The 12545-nt window shown below is 38.3% G+C and overlaps 1 protein-coding gene across 2 annotated transcripts in view; it reads right to left on the bottom strand.

Annotated features, from left to right (window-relative positions):
* Positions 1–12545, bottom strand: part of SCLT1 (sodium channel and clathrin linker 1) — a 30432-nt gene that overhangs the window by 463 nt on the left and 17424 nt on the right. For both annotated transcript variants that reach the window (XM_014310413.2, XM_031063753.1), the window contains exons 17-20: positions 12508–12545; positions 10981–11177; positions 2807–2885; positions 1627–1722 (exon numbers count right to left, since the gene is read on the bottom strand). The exon at positions 12508–12545 is cut by the window's right edge and continues 116 nt beyond it. In XM_014310413.2, coding sequence (XP_014165888.2) covers positions 1627–1722; positions 2807–2885; positions 10981–11177; positions 12508–12545 — 410 coding nt within the window. The remainder of the gene's footprint in view (positions 1–1626; positions 1723–2806; positions 2886–10980; positions 11178–12507) is intronic.

The raw sequence follows: 12545 nt of genomic DNA, 5'->3' as shown, positions 1-12545 counted from the left end.
TGCACTTTAAAAGACACCTACAGGATAGGTGTTTTAAATTCGTGCAAACATTATCTTGTATGTTTTATGTTTCTTACTGAATCACTGTTACTTCAGAATAAGCTAAGATTTACAGTCAGTGAACTGACCACAATAAAAGTGTAATTTCTAGGCTCCCTACTAGTTCAGCTCTAGTCTATATCTGATACAATTTTACAGTGAAGGTGGATAATGTAGTGAGAACACACAAGCCAGAAAGCAGCCCTCAGCCTACAGGTTAGGAATAGAGAGAATCATTGCTCTGATGGAATTCACATGTGAACATTCAGCCTTCTGGGGCCTAGGAGAGAGTAAATACCCAGATTCAGAAGAGGGGACATTCTTGCAGCACTGCTGGAGACCTTTAGCAGGGACAGTGCCAGTATGTGTTTTTTTGGTGTGGAGAGAAAAAGGAAGGGGCTTGGCTCTGCAGTTCTGAAGTCACTAGAGAGCAGCCAGGCCTCTGCAGTAACCTCTGCCACAAGGGCAGGGCAATTCTGAAGTTCTGGCAACAGCATTTGGACTGCACACCATCAAATCTCTTTGTTATCCTTCAGAGAAAGCCTGGTGAGGAACAGCTAATTACCAATCTTTCCAGGAACAGCAAAACCTCTTCCTCTGTGGGCACCAAGGCCAGGAGTTTATTCCCTTGAAATGTGACATAAGGATGTTTGGGGTTTTATGGGAAGACAGCATCTTAGAAGCATTAGAGCTAAACAGACCCACATAACAAACAGGAGGTTAAAAAAAAAAAAAATGCCTCTTTCAGAGAAATCTTTAGCAGCTGAATAGACCTTGTCATGACAGAGAGCATTTAGAGCCAGGAACCACAGCTTATGTTATGACAGCTTGGCAGCTATGCCCATTTATTCACTGCTGTTGGGAAAAAAAATGCCATTTGTCCTAACTGAGCAATTTAGGTCAGCCAAACATCTCTCCTCTCTGCAGCTCACATGGGGTCACCCACATTAACAAGCTGTAATTTGCAAATGGTTTTCCTAAATCACTAAAAAAAAGCAGGAGGCAGAAAGACCATCTTTACTTAATAGGAGACCAACTTGAGTAATGAACTTCCTTGGCAAAAAAATGAACTCAGTGTATAAACGCCCGTGGGATTTGCTTCAAGTTGTACAGCTGAAACACTATGGAAAAATTGAATACCAAGAGGAATACACTGTCTCTCCTTTACCTCTCCAATGGCCTGGAAAGAAACAAGCATTTCCTACTCTGTCTGCACGATTTTTGCCACTGCAGGAGCTGCTGCAGCAGTTGCAGAGAGCCAAGGGTAACGGCAGTGGGTGCACTCCAGCAGACCAGCAAGCAGGAGCTACAGTTATTTAAAGATTTTTTTGTCTTTGCTAATTTGCCATGTACACCTTCATTCAGGCATTTTTAACCTTGCAGGTTTCATTCATATCAAATTCCACAAACAAACCTAAGCTCTCAAATAAACATCCTGTCAGAAGGTGACATGTCCAAAATCCAAACTTGTTAAAATCATGTTGGTAATAATGCTCATCAGTGATCACCTCTGCCTGAGGAATGATGCACAGTGAGTACTTTTGCATATTCCATGTGCTTGGATAAGACTTTTTGTGAGCTGGGTACCTGCTGGGATGCTGTGGCTGCTCTCTGTTCTGCCTGGCTCAGCCGCCTCTGAAGCCTGTCGATGTATTCCCGATACTCCATCATCAGCGTCTCATCCTGGGGAAACACAATCTCTCATCACAGTGCCAAGTTCTTTTGCACTGAACCCACTCATTCAGTGGATAAAGTAGCAAAAAAAAAAGCTTAACACAAGAGCAATGTCAGAAGTGGAACTGTATTCCTCTTCCAATAAAAGCCTGAGGACAAACTGCTGGCACATTATAGAGAATTTTCAGCTCAAATGTGACATCATCTGACTTTTCCAATCAATCAATCTGCAGGAGAACTTTTACTCATTTCACCACCTTGAAGCAAGATGGATAAAGGCTAACATTTTAATTCAGGCTATTTAATCCATGCAACTTTACAAAGTAAATGTTTTAGCTATTTATCTCAGAAGAAAGAGGAATGCAGTAGATAATACAAATGGGATGATAAACCTGCTACAGATCTCCTCTCTTCCCTTCAAAGAGTCTGTAAAAAGCCTTTCTTAAACAGCCTTTACTCACTTCTCATATCATTTTTGTCCTCTGAATAACACAGCACTACAAAAAAAAAAAAAACCAACCAAGACAGAAGGACTTATCCTGGATAGAACTGGATGTTATCCCAGATTTATGAGGCTGACAGGAAAGCCCTTTCCTGAAGTGCCCATTAATTATTGAACAATGCACATTCCAAAACAACCCTGCCCTTCATCTTTAATGGCTAATGCTTTTAGCTATATTCATATATGGACACAGAATGGAAATTCTGCATACACACAGCACGTGGAGAACTTGGTATCTGAATGTGCCACATTATCCATAATCCCAGTGTGCCTGGGATTCACAGGCAGAAGTTAAGTCCAGAAACATTTGCTGAAATTTGTCCAGAATTGCTAGATTAGTCGCTTAGAGAGACAGAAAGATTATTTCCCCTTTCACTTCTGTAATTTGAGAGTAAAGTTCATTTGTCTTCCTGCCATTGGAACACGTCAGTCAGCAAGAAAACACTGAGGCTTCCCAACTGCTACTGACTATCCCTGTCAAGAACCCTTACTTTTCTCTAAGCCATCAACATAACTCACCTAAATAGGTTTCTGCTAAGATCTTAAGTGTATGCACACTGAAAGTAGCTGTCACATCAGTCATTATCTTACCTCAGTTACCTTCTCGTTTGCTATTTCCAGCTGGGAAATGAGCTCCTGGCTACGGAGTTTTTGTTGACGCAGCTCACTTCTGGGAATCACAAGAAAAGATGCTGATTGGCAAACAGTAGTGCTTCAGTTATTGGCATGTCATTTCATAGATAGTTCCCTGAATTGTGGAGGCTTATGGTGGGTTTTAATTGCAGGGTTACTCTTAAACCACCCCTTTCAAAAGCACCACACAGCACTTCTTCATGCTGTGCATTCAAAAGTGTAATGGCAGAGGAACAAGATGTATTTGTTGGAATCAGCAAGACTTTGTCAAGAGCACTTGACATTTTACAGGGTTTTTTCCCTGTTTATTGAATCTTATTTTGGAGGCATGCTATCTAGAATGCAATAAATATAAGCTGCATTTTGCACAGTAAGTTCAATATTGAGATTAACATTCTAATTAGTGTTCCATAACCAGACCTCAATGCAGGCATTTTTAAAGGTGCTTTGAAGTACCTAAAAATAAATCATTCTATATTTGTGAGACAGACAACAATGTGACACTTAGTGAGGAAAAGGAAAATACCACCTACTTCAAAGCAGTCTTTTTACTTTTATACTGAATGAATTTTAGTGATCTTCAATTTACACAGTATTGAAGACAAAAAACATCTGGGTTATGACAGACAATCTCTGAGCTAGTGCCTAAAGGAAACAGTTATTGCCTTCTATCAGCACAAGAAGGATGACTAAAGACACAACTCCAGTAATTTTGGCCAGGGAAAGATGCAAACCTAAGTGATCTGCTCTAACCTCTGACCAGTCTCTACCACCTCACCTTCAATGCTCTACCTGTTGCTGAAACTGCATGGGAAGCTAAAACCTTTATTCTTCTTGAGGGAATGGAGGTAAGGCAGCAGATACTTTAACCTCAGATTTTCACCCTAAAGTCTGCTATTTTAATGATGACACTTGGTTCTCAACAATGATTTGCTTTTATAAACTTTTAAACTTAGTACCTTGTAAAAGTTTGATGCGTGGCACTTGAAATACAAGGTTGCAATACATGTGTAACATCAGGTCACCACTACAGCTGGTGAGGAGTTTCCACTCACCTGTTCTCAACCCACCTTCTCAATCTCTTTCACCAGTCCCAGTAAATATCACAAAAACTTCAACAACTTTGAACTTTCATAGAAATGAAAGTACATAGGCAGATATTTCAAGGCTGTTAAACAGCTAAAATCACATATATAGGTTATACCTCTTATCACATGTGAACACTTGATATAAAAGTAAGAATTAAGTTTGCAGGATCAAGACAGTATGTTAGTATGTAACAATTTTTTTGTAATTTGTCCTCTGTTATTAGTACCAAGCATCAAATGAGGCATTTTCAATATAGGAGACTGATTTTTAGATGCCCTAAAAATGTGAGTTACTGAAAGGAGCCTGTCTCCTGTGCTTGTGCTGAAGTGTGGAATTAGCATGCTTAGCAGCACAGACCATAAACAGACCATAAACAGAGTTTACAGGCTCATACACAGCTGTGATCAAGAAATTATTTTTATAATGAGATCACACTGAACACATATTTAAAAGGAAACAGTTTAACCTTGTAAGCATCAGGAAATGTGATGGCTATTGAGCTAGACAGTTGATTCATTCTGAGTGTTAGCCCTCCCCCAAACACAACTTATGAGACCTCAATATTAGAACAGAGCAATAACCCCAACTGCTGGGTAATTACACCAGCCCCCACTGCACATTGTCTTTGCTAAGTGAGTAGGAAACAAAAGGTGAACTTCCAGCATTTCAGCAGACGGGTGATAAATCCACCAGCTGCAGCAAGTACTTTCTGCAAAGCTCTCATGACAAATATAGCATGTGCCAGCTGTTTTTTTGGTTGAATTATACTATAATATGCTTCAGTTACTCTTAGTAATTACGAATTTTGTATACTGCCAGTACCTGCAGCTGTCTCTCATCCTGGTAATATTTTTTTTCTTTAATGAACATCTTAAAATAAGCAGCTATGGCTGCCAAACATTGCACAAGTGCAGCCAAGAATAATGTTTCAGAAAAAGAGGCAACTTCCTCATCTCAAGATGCCATGCAATTCACTCCATGTACTGAGGAGAAAGCATTCATGGCCAACACTTCATATATTGCCACCAAAAAAGGTCATTCCTCAGAAGCAGACTATTTTCAATCACAGGAAAGATAAAAACAGAGAACTCCAAGCCCCATACATGCCTACTGATGAGTCAGGGACTCCAACTATGACAAACAAATGTGTCAGAGGCAAAAACTGGAACAAAGATACCCAAAATAGCTGCAGTCAGATGGCTTAAGCTAAGCAAAGTCTTTAAATATAAAAACAATATAGCAAGGATTCCCTTTTGTAAGTACTGACAATTATCATGCAAGTGACTATTAAGGAAATTTAACCATTCTGTATAGTTACTCAAATAAATTTATGCTACAGGTGTTTTTTTATTTCCCCTCCCCCCCAAAAGTTATATCTTGCTACTACACAATAATGGCAGATGAATAGGATTATTAATTTGTTTGTTCACATTGTATATTGTTACTGCATTTTATTACCTCTGTAATTAGACTTCAGCTTTTAAAGCTCCTCAAATGCAATGTTTCATGGAAGCAAACATACCTCCCCTTTATAGTTTAAGCCAATGTTTATAAATTGTTTCATGCACTGTTCTGTAGAAGAACAGACCTGTGTACACCTATTTCTACCCCTATTCAAGTTAAACTGAGCAATCATCCATGTGTCTGACAGGCCAAAGCAATATCCATGGCAAAGTTGAGAGAACTGCCAATTTCCTGACAGGTTTTCAAGTTAGAGGATTGATCTTTCTCCCTGTCTGCAGTTGTCCAGATCTAGTCCACTTGCAGGGCATTCTGGGATGATTCAGTCATTGGATTCAATAGAAAACTTTGTTTATCCATGTGAATCTTATTCTTGCTCCAACCAGAATCATGTTCAACCAAAATAAGCTCTTGGTGTTGGCCACTGGTGCAGAGTCTGGCACTGGTGCAGAGTCTTACCTGCAAAATTCTCTATTTACCCCAACTTTTCATTCACAGGGTAAGGGCATAAAAACCTACAAAAAATACTGGTACTGCAAAAAATGAGATGGCAATATGATTATGGTGGCAATGAGATGGCAGATGTGATTAACCCTCTTTTGTATTTGTGCATTTATCTACAGACCTGTAAAGGTGGGCTTTACAGAACAAATCAATCATCTTCCATTATTTTTGAAACTTGCATAGAGTCTGTCACTTCATTTCATTTGAGCAGATGCTGGCAGACTGAATTACCCTGATTTTGCCTGAATTCTGCTGTCAGAACTGTCTCTCTCAACCTTTCCCACTCTACCCTCTGTTCTGCTGTTACTGAAGTTTATTTCCTTCCAATTTACAAATTTCCTAAATATCCCTTTGGTATTGCTGATTCCACTTCCTATGTGCTGTCATTTTTTCTTCTCAGCTGAAGTCTGAAGAGCTACAGAGCTTTACAGGGATGCTGTAAAGTAACAAGAGCAGTCTCATCCAGATGTGGTCAGATGTGGCCAGAGGAACCATTCTTCTGGGTTAGAGTGCTTCAGTCAAAGCAAGAGCCTTTAAAAACTTGTGCGTGCTTTCCTCACTTCTTTCAAAAGTAAATTCTTTCAAATGAGGACAAGAAAAGTAAAAATCACTTGGCATTGAGATTTTTACCATGCCTGTCAAAGGCAGATCACCTTAAATTTTTGGGACATTCAAACCTAAAGCTTTATAATTGGAAGCTCTGCACCCTGTAGGTCAGCAACAACAGCAACATGGATTGTTTCTAGTTCTTATCAAATTCCACACCCATTTGTGGAGAAATGACCCTGAAGATCAAAATGGCTTTTTCAACACTGTCTGATTTGGTTATTTAGATTACTTGGACAACATTCCACATATAGAGTAGAAGGGAGAAAGAATAAATTAGTAATTCAAGAATCAGTTAAAGTGATAAACATAAAATACTTAAATTATTCACCAAGACTTAAAAGCCCTTTTTGTGTTATGAAAGAAGTTTGACAGCTTTATAAAATTTCTATACTTCTGTTTTCCAATTAAACCCCTATAAAGAATATGAAAGATGACCTTTTTTTTTACAACTTTTTACAGTGATCACTGACTTTATACTATTTTACTACTATTTTATAATTGCAAGCATTTGCTGTCTAAGTTCACTTCAGTGCATATCATTAGAACTCAAAGTACATTTACCATGGATGCAATCAGGGGTCAGAGCAGTTTGGTTTCTGGCTCTGCCAGAGTAGACACTGTGGGAATAAAGGGAATAAACTTGGCAGTGAGTTGTTGGCCAAGAGCAAGGTTTGTATCTGGAATGATGACCTGTGTCACAAGGAGCAGTGACCTCCTTAGATACCTTCAGGGTTGACTGGCACAAGGAGAGTGAAGCACAAGTGGCTCCTTGCCCTTCTGCAAGGTGAAGATGAGGTCTGTTACCCATAAATTCTCCTTAAGATGCATGCAGCATGTTAAGATGCTCAGAGGGAAGAAAGCTTTTCTCATAAATGAAGACTGTAATACATTTGTGTGAAGAAAATGTAAATGTAATTTAGTCTACAAGGATTCAGTGCACTGCCTCCAGTTTCAGCCCTGGATCTAAATTCCAAGTTCAGTTTTATCAGCACCAAGTTACATGTTTAACTTGAACGAGACCCAAAGGTCCAGAAAAGCACAGAATAATTTTCAATGAAGCTTGGAAGTATCAATTTACTTATCAACACTTCTATCTACAGTTTTTTCACTGATCTACTAGATTCTTAGGGTTTTTTACATTATATGCTCTACCATTACAGTTTGCAAAATTTACTTCTTAATTTTTTTTTCAGATTAAAAACCCCTTAACATTCATTGGTGCTGCTTCATTCCTTAGAATTATTTAAAATTATTTAATGCTTCCTTTGTGCATATGGATTACACCTCACCAACAAAACCCTGCAGCCTTAGAACATGACAAATGAGCAGCACAGAATGTGGAAAAGTTAGCAGCTGCTGCTGGTCAGTTTAATAAAGAAGCCAAAATGCTTCAGACACCTTCACATGGGAAATGAAAGCAATGAGGACAGAACTGGAAAACCACCCTGACTTTCAGGCAAAGGAATGGGAAACACCTACACTAACAAATGGGACACTGAGTCAGTGTTTATGGGAGCTGCACTAACAGCAGCCTCCTGGTGCAATGCAATCCAAAATGCTTCCCCCACACACATGGATAGGACTTGGTTAGGAAGTTTATAACTTCCTAAAAAACCACTCAGCTATAAAACACATTAGCATGCTGCAAGAGTAATGATTCTTGTTAAAAACTGTATTTTTGTTAAAGAATTGAATTCTGCTACATGTCACCAACACATCCTCTGCATTTGCTCATGTATTTACGTGGATCCTCTGTTCCCTTGGACCCCACCAGGAGGCTTGGTGAGAACATTTCCTGCATTAGCCTCAAGAGACCTTTCAAACACAGCATTTAATTAACAATAGATTAATTAATCCATTACCAGTATCAGTCTTATTTTGTGTTCTTATTGAAATTTCCCTGATAAATGCATTTGCTGCAAAATTATTCTGCTTTTTAAATAATCAGCAACTTGATTTTAGCTCCAAACACAGTAAGAAGCTACTTGCTGTTCTGTACCTGCAGTCAAAATGTTATTGTGATAGATGAAAAGGAATATGATAATTATACATTTATAGTATAAGCAAGGACTTTTGTGCTGAATAACTACTACAATGTAAATTCTGGAGCTGATTTTCATACCAACTGCATTTTGCACTGCATTGCTGAGTGTCTGGCAATGCATAGAAGGTGAAAAACAAGCTGGCTTTAAAATTTCCAGATAATACTGATAAGGTTCAGTTAGACTAGTTGTCACCATGATATCAGAGCATCAGTGCACAGATTTAACACCAAATTCCTGATGTCAGTCTAAATGACAACCTTCCTGTTTCTGTTGCCAGCTTCCTTGCCAGGTAGAGCAAATGCCTGCTAAAGACTTCTATTTCTAGCTTATCCAGTATGAAAAGGCATAACACACAAAACCATATCATAAAGTAACTGACTTAGCTTTTAGACTTGCACCAAAATACCTACTGAAGTCACATAAATAGGGACATTTTCAAGATTTATTCCCCACTTTTCATCCAGGTTCACAAAGCAGACTTCCTTGTATTTTCTATGTCAGCATTTTGCTGCAGATAAATAAGGTTTAAATCTTTTGGTCTGCTGTAACAACATTTTAACACTGAACAGTAAAGGGTTTAGAGGGAAAACAGCTGTATCACAGATAACTTTAATTATTTTGGAAGTCTGCAATTTTCTCCTTTTAAGTGGAACTTGCTGAACCACATCCAGGATCTAGATGCTCAGCTGTGAAGCTTTGTATTTTGATTCACAGAAAATAAACTACAAGTTTAAGAGCTGAAATTTACCTTAGCATGAAAGATTGCAAAATAATTTTCTTCTCCAGTTATTGCCTTTACAAAAGAAGCTAAAAAAGTATCAGTAAGAGCCAGCTAATTACGTACAGTGAAGCTACACCACTAAAACTGTCAGTGAATCAGCTCCCAGTGTCTCACAAACAGGCTCAATACTCTTGTCTTCTGAAAGAGACTTTTCCCTTTCCTGAAGAACTGTTTAATAATAACCTTTGCAAAATGCAGGATGTTTTAGGGGAAAATAAAGCCAGCCTGTACCTGAACAGATAAGGTAAAAAGCCCCCTGTAACTGTTTGCTTAGGGAAGGAAAAGATGAGCATGTATTTCACTGCAAAGAGGGATATCCAGGTTAACAGTAGTGGCAAAGTAGATTTTCCTGGCTTGTGTTTAGAGCTGGGTTCTAATTCCACTCACACCACTGGAATTCTGACAGCCAAGCTATGCTTCAGAAACTGTAACTACAGAAATTGCATGGGATGCTGGAAATATGATTGAAGCTGAGAATATGCAAAGCATTACATTAATAATAAAATACGAAAAAACCCCAAGACTACCCCAAAGGAAAGGAAAGATAGAATTCACAGCTTCCCAATTTTAATAGGGAAAAGCTTTGCTTCCATGTTAACATGATAGCAAAGCAACTTCTAAAATCACTATGAGCACAGAACCACATGAGTGAATCACTTTAAGTGATTAAAGGGCTGCTTCAAATTTATCAAGTTAACAGAGCTAAATAACCTGAATTTTTGTTCTCAAACCTACTGAAAAGTAATGCAATGTTATATTCCTTTCTAACTACTTTAATTTTAAAGAAATTAGACTTCTGAAATAAGGCTTCCTATTTTAGCAGTTATTGTGGACCAGTGTGTCAACCTCCTCCCACTTTTTAACCAGTTTTGAAGAAGAGGAGATCTTGAGGACATAAACTTCTCTGCAGTTCTATAAAAATACCAAGCTAATTTAATCTCTAATTAATAGCCTGCTTGAGCTAACTGATAGCATTTCCTGAGCCTAGAAATGAAGCACAGGGGACACTTGCAAAACTGAAAATATTCTTGTATTCTACACTGCAAAATAAATGCATCAGCTTAGAAATATGGATGAATTAAGAGAAAAGTTATGCAAATTATATTACATATAAGTTATACCAATGCACAAAGTTTATACTGTATTTTTTTCTTAGGAGAATCACACAACCCATTTTTATTCTTCATTTATAACAGCAACTGCTCAGAAGAGCACATTAGATTTACATTCCAAGAGGTTTTTGTCAGTTTACTTTAGAAGTCTGGAGATTCACTCCACAACTGATGTTATGGCTTTTCTGAAAAGGTACAGAAGTTCTCATAATCTAAAGTTAAAATTGTTTAAATTGAGTGTGTTGTATCTTGAAAGAGAAAAATCAAAAGCAATATATTCCATTTACTTTTTGTCATTACAAAACCTCACACATTATCTACAAGATAATGAAACAGTGGAAGTTTTCCTTCAGTGCTGACTTCAGAGAGCATCACAGGTTCTGTTTAGATCACTTTGTTTTGCTGCAAGCACATCTTTGAGTCTGGATTATTTGCTCTTTATGGTTTTTCACCACAAGCTTTTCACCTACTGCCATCCCCCAAACAGTATCTGAACCACACTTTGCAGAAGGAGAACAAAACTGCACTTACTTCAGCTTACTGATCCTGGCTTCTGCAGTTTCAGTGAGGTTCTTTGTTTCTTCTTTCCACCTGTTTGTGGCTTTCTGCTGAGCTACCAAGAGACGTCTGAGCTCAGTGGTGGACTTGTGACTGGTGTCCTCCATCTCCCTGAGTCGAGCTTCATACCCGTGCTCTTTCACTGCATGCTCATGCTCCATTGTGCTTATCTAAAAAAAAACAACCCACAATCAAATCTTTCACTCTTCACCTTTTTTTTAAATATTTGTTTTATAATGCCTCCGTTAAATTTATAAACATTTGTTGAAAGTGTGTAAGATACAATAATTAAACTTCTAATTATATACTCAGAGATACATGTGCCCAAAGCCAATTTAAGCAAATAGGACAACTGACAATAAAGGATAATGAGCTGTGTATGCTTATTTTTGTAAGTCATCTTTATTCTTCTCCCTTGTGTTTCCTCCACAGAAACAAGTTGGTTCTTTTTCATCTAGCTAAATGTGTTAGGAGTTTCCTAACTGCATCTGCAACTCTTTGTACATCAGAGGGAAATGAAATCAAGCAGTGAATCTTATCTGTGACTGTAATGGAAGCCTGCCTGATTAAAAACGAGACAGACAAAGATTTAGTATATGCTTTCTGTGCTTCATATCCACCACCTCTTTGTTACAAGATTCTCATCCTTTGTTTAAGCAAAGGCTTCTGGACTTGTACAGGAGTCCCTGTTCAATTTCACAGCTTGCTTTGTCTTGTAGTGCAAAGTGGAAGCCAGATTTGAGCTGGTCCCCACTCCCACCTTGCAAAACTGCTTACTGAGGTTGTCTTCATTGCTCCAGATCCTCAGATCCCTTTCTCTGGTATCTTTACACTGCACAGGGGAAAGGACCAGCTTTCAGAAAGCACATCAAGGATGAAAGCTGTTCCTCCCTCCAGGAGCCACAGGCACCCTGAATCTGTTGAGGTACTACTGATTCCTTATCCCACCTGCAGCCTGCTCAGCATTTAATGGTAAATATTCAAAAAGAACAAAGCAGCTTGCAGCTAATATTCTTGTTTGCAGCTAAGCATAGAGAACAATTTCCTCTGCCCAGAAAATAGGAGCCAATGCTTGACAGCCACACTGTTAAATTATTTATTAATTACACACTGCCCTGTCAACATGGTGGACACACAAGTAGAGGGGCAGAAAGTCAGACAGACAAAGATTTCTGACACATTAGAGACAATAAATAAACAAAGATTGGGAATTGCATTATTTAATCTATTCATCCTATTTAAAGCAAAGAACATTTGGGGTTTTCTGATCAAGGAGAATTTAATACACAGTAAAATACAATTGAATTAGCAGAGATTGAGTTCCCCCATGGATTCTGAGGACACACAATGCAACAATAAAATACTTTTAAGCAGCAACCAGGATGCATCTGGAAACTCTCGATCTTAGTTTAAACATTTTATGGTTTTTTTCTTAGAACTGCTGCCTTACTAAGCAAATATCAGCCTTGCATTTCAAAGAAAAAAACAAAAAAACCATACCTTTATTTTAGCTTTTTTTTGAGCCTCCACTGCCAGTT

This window comes from Geospiza fortis, unplaced genomic scaffold, assembly GCF_000277835.1.
Source record: "Geospiza fortis unplaced genomic scaffold, GeoFor_1.0 scaffold276, whole genome shotgun sequence".
In the NCBI taxonomy this organism is placed as follows: Eukaryota; Metazoa; Chordata; class Aves; order Passeriformes; family Thraupidae; genus Geospiza; species Geospiza fortis.
The sequence above is the reverse complement of the archived record's forward strand: the minus strand, read 5'-3'. Positions and strand labels throughout refer to the sequence as shown.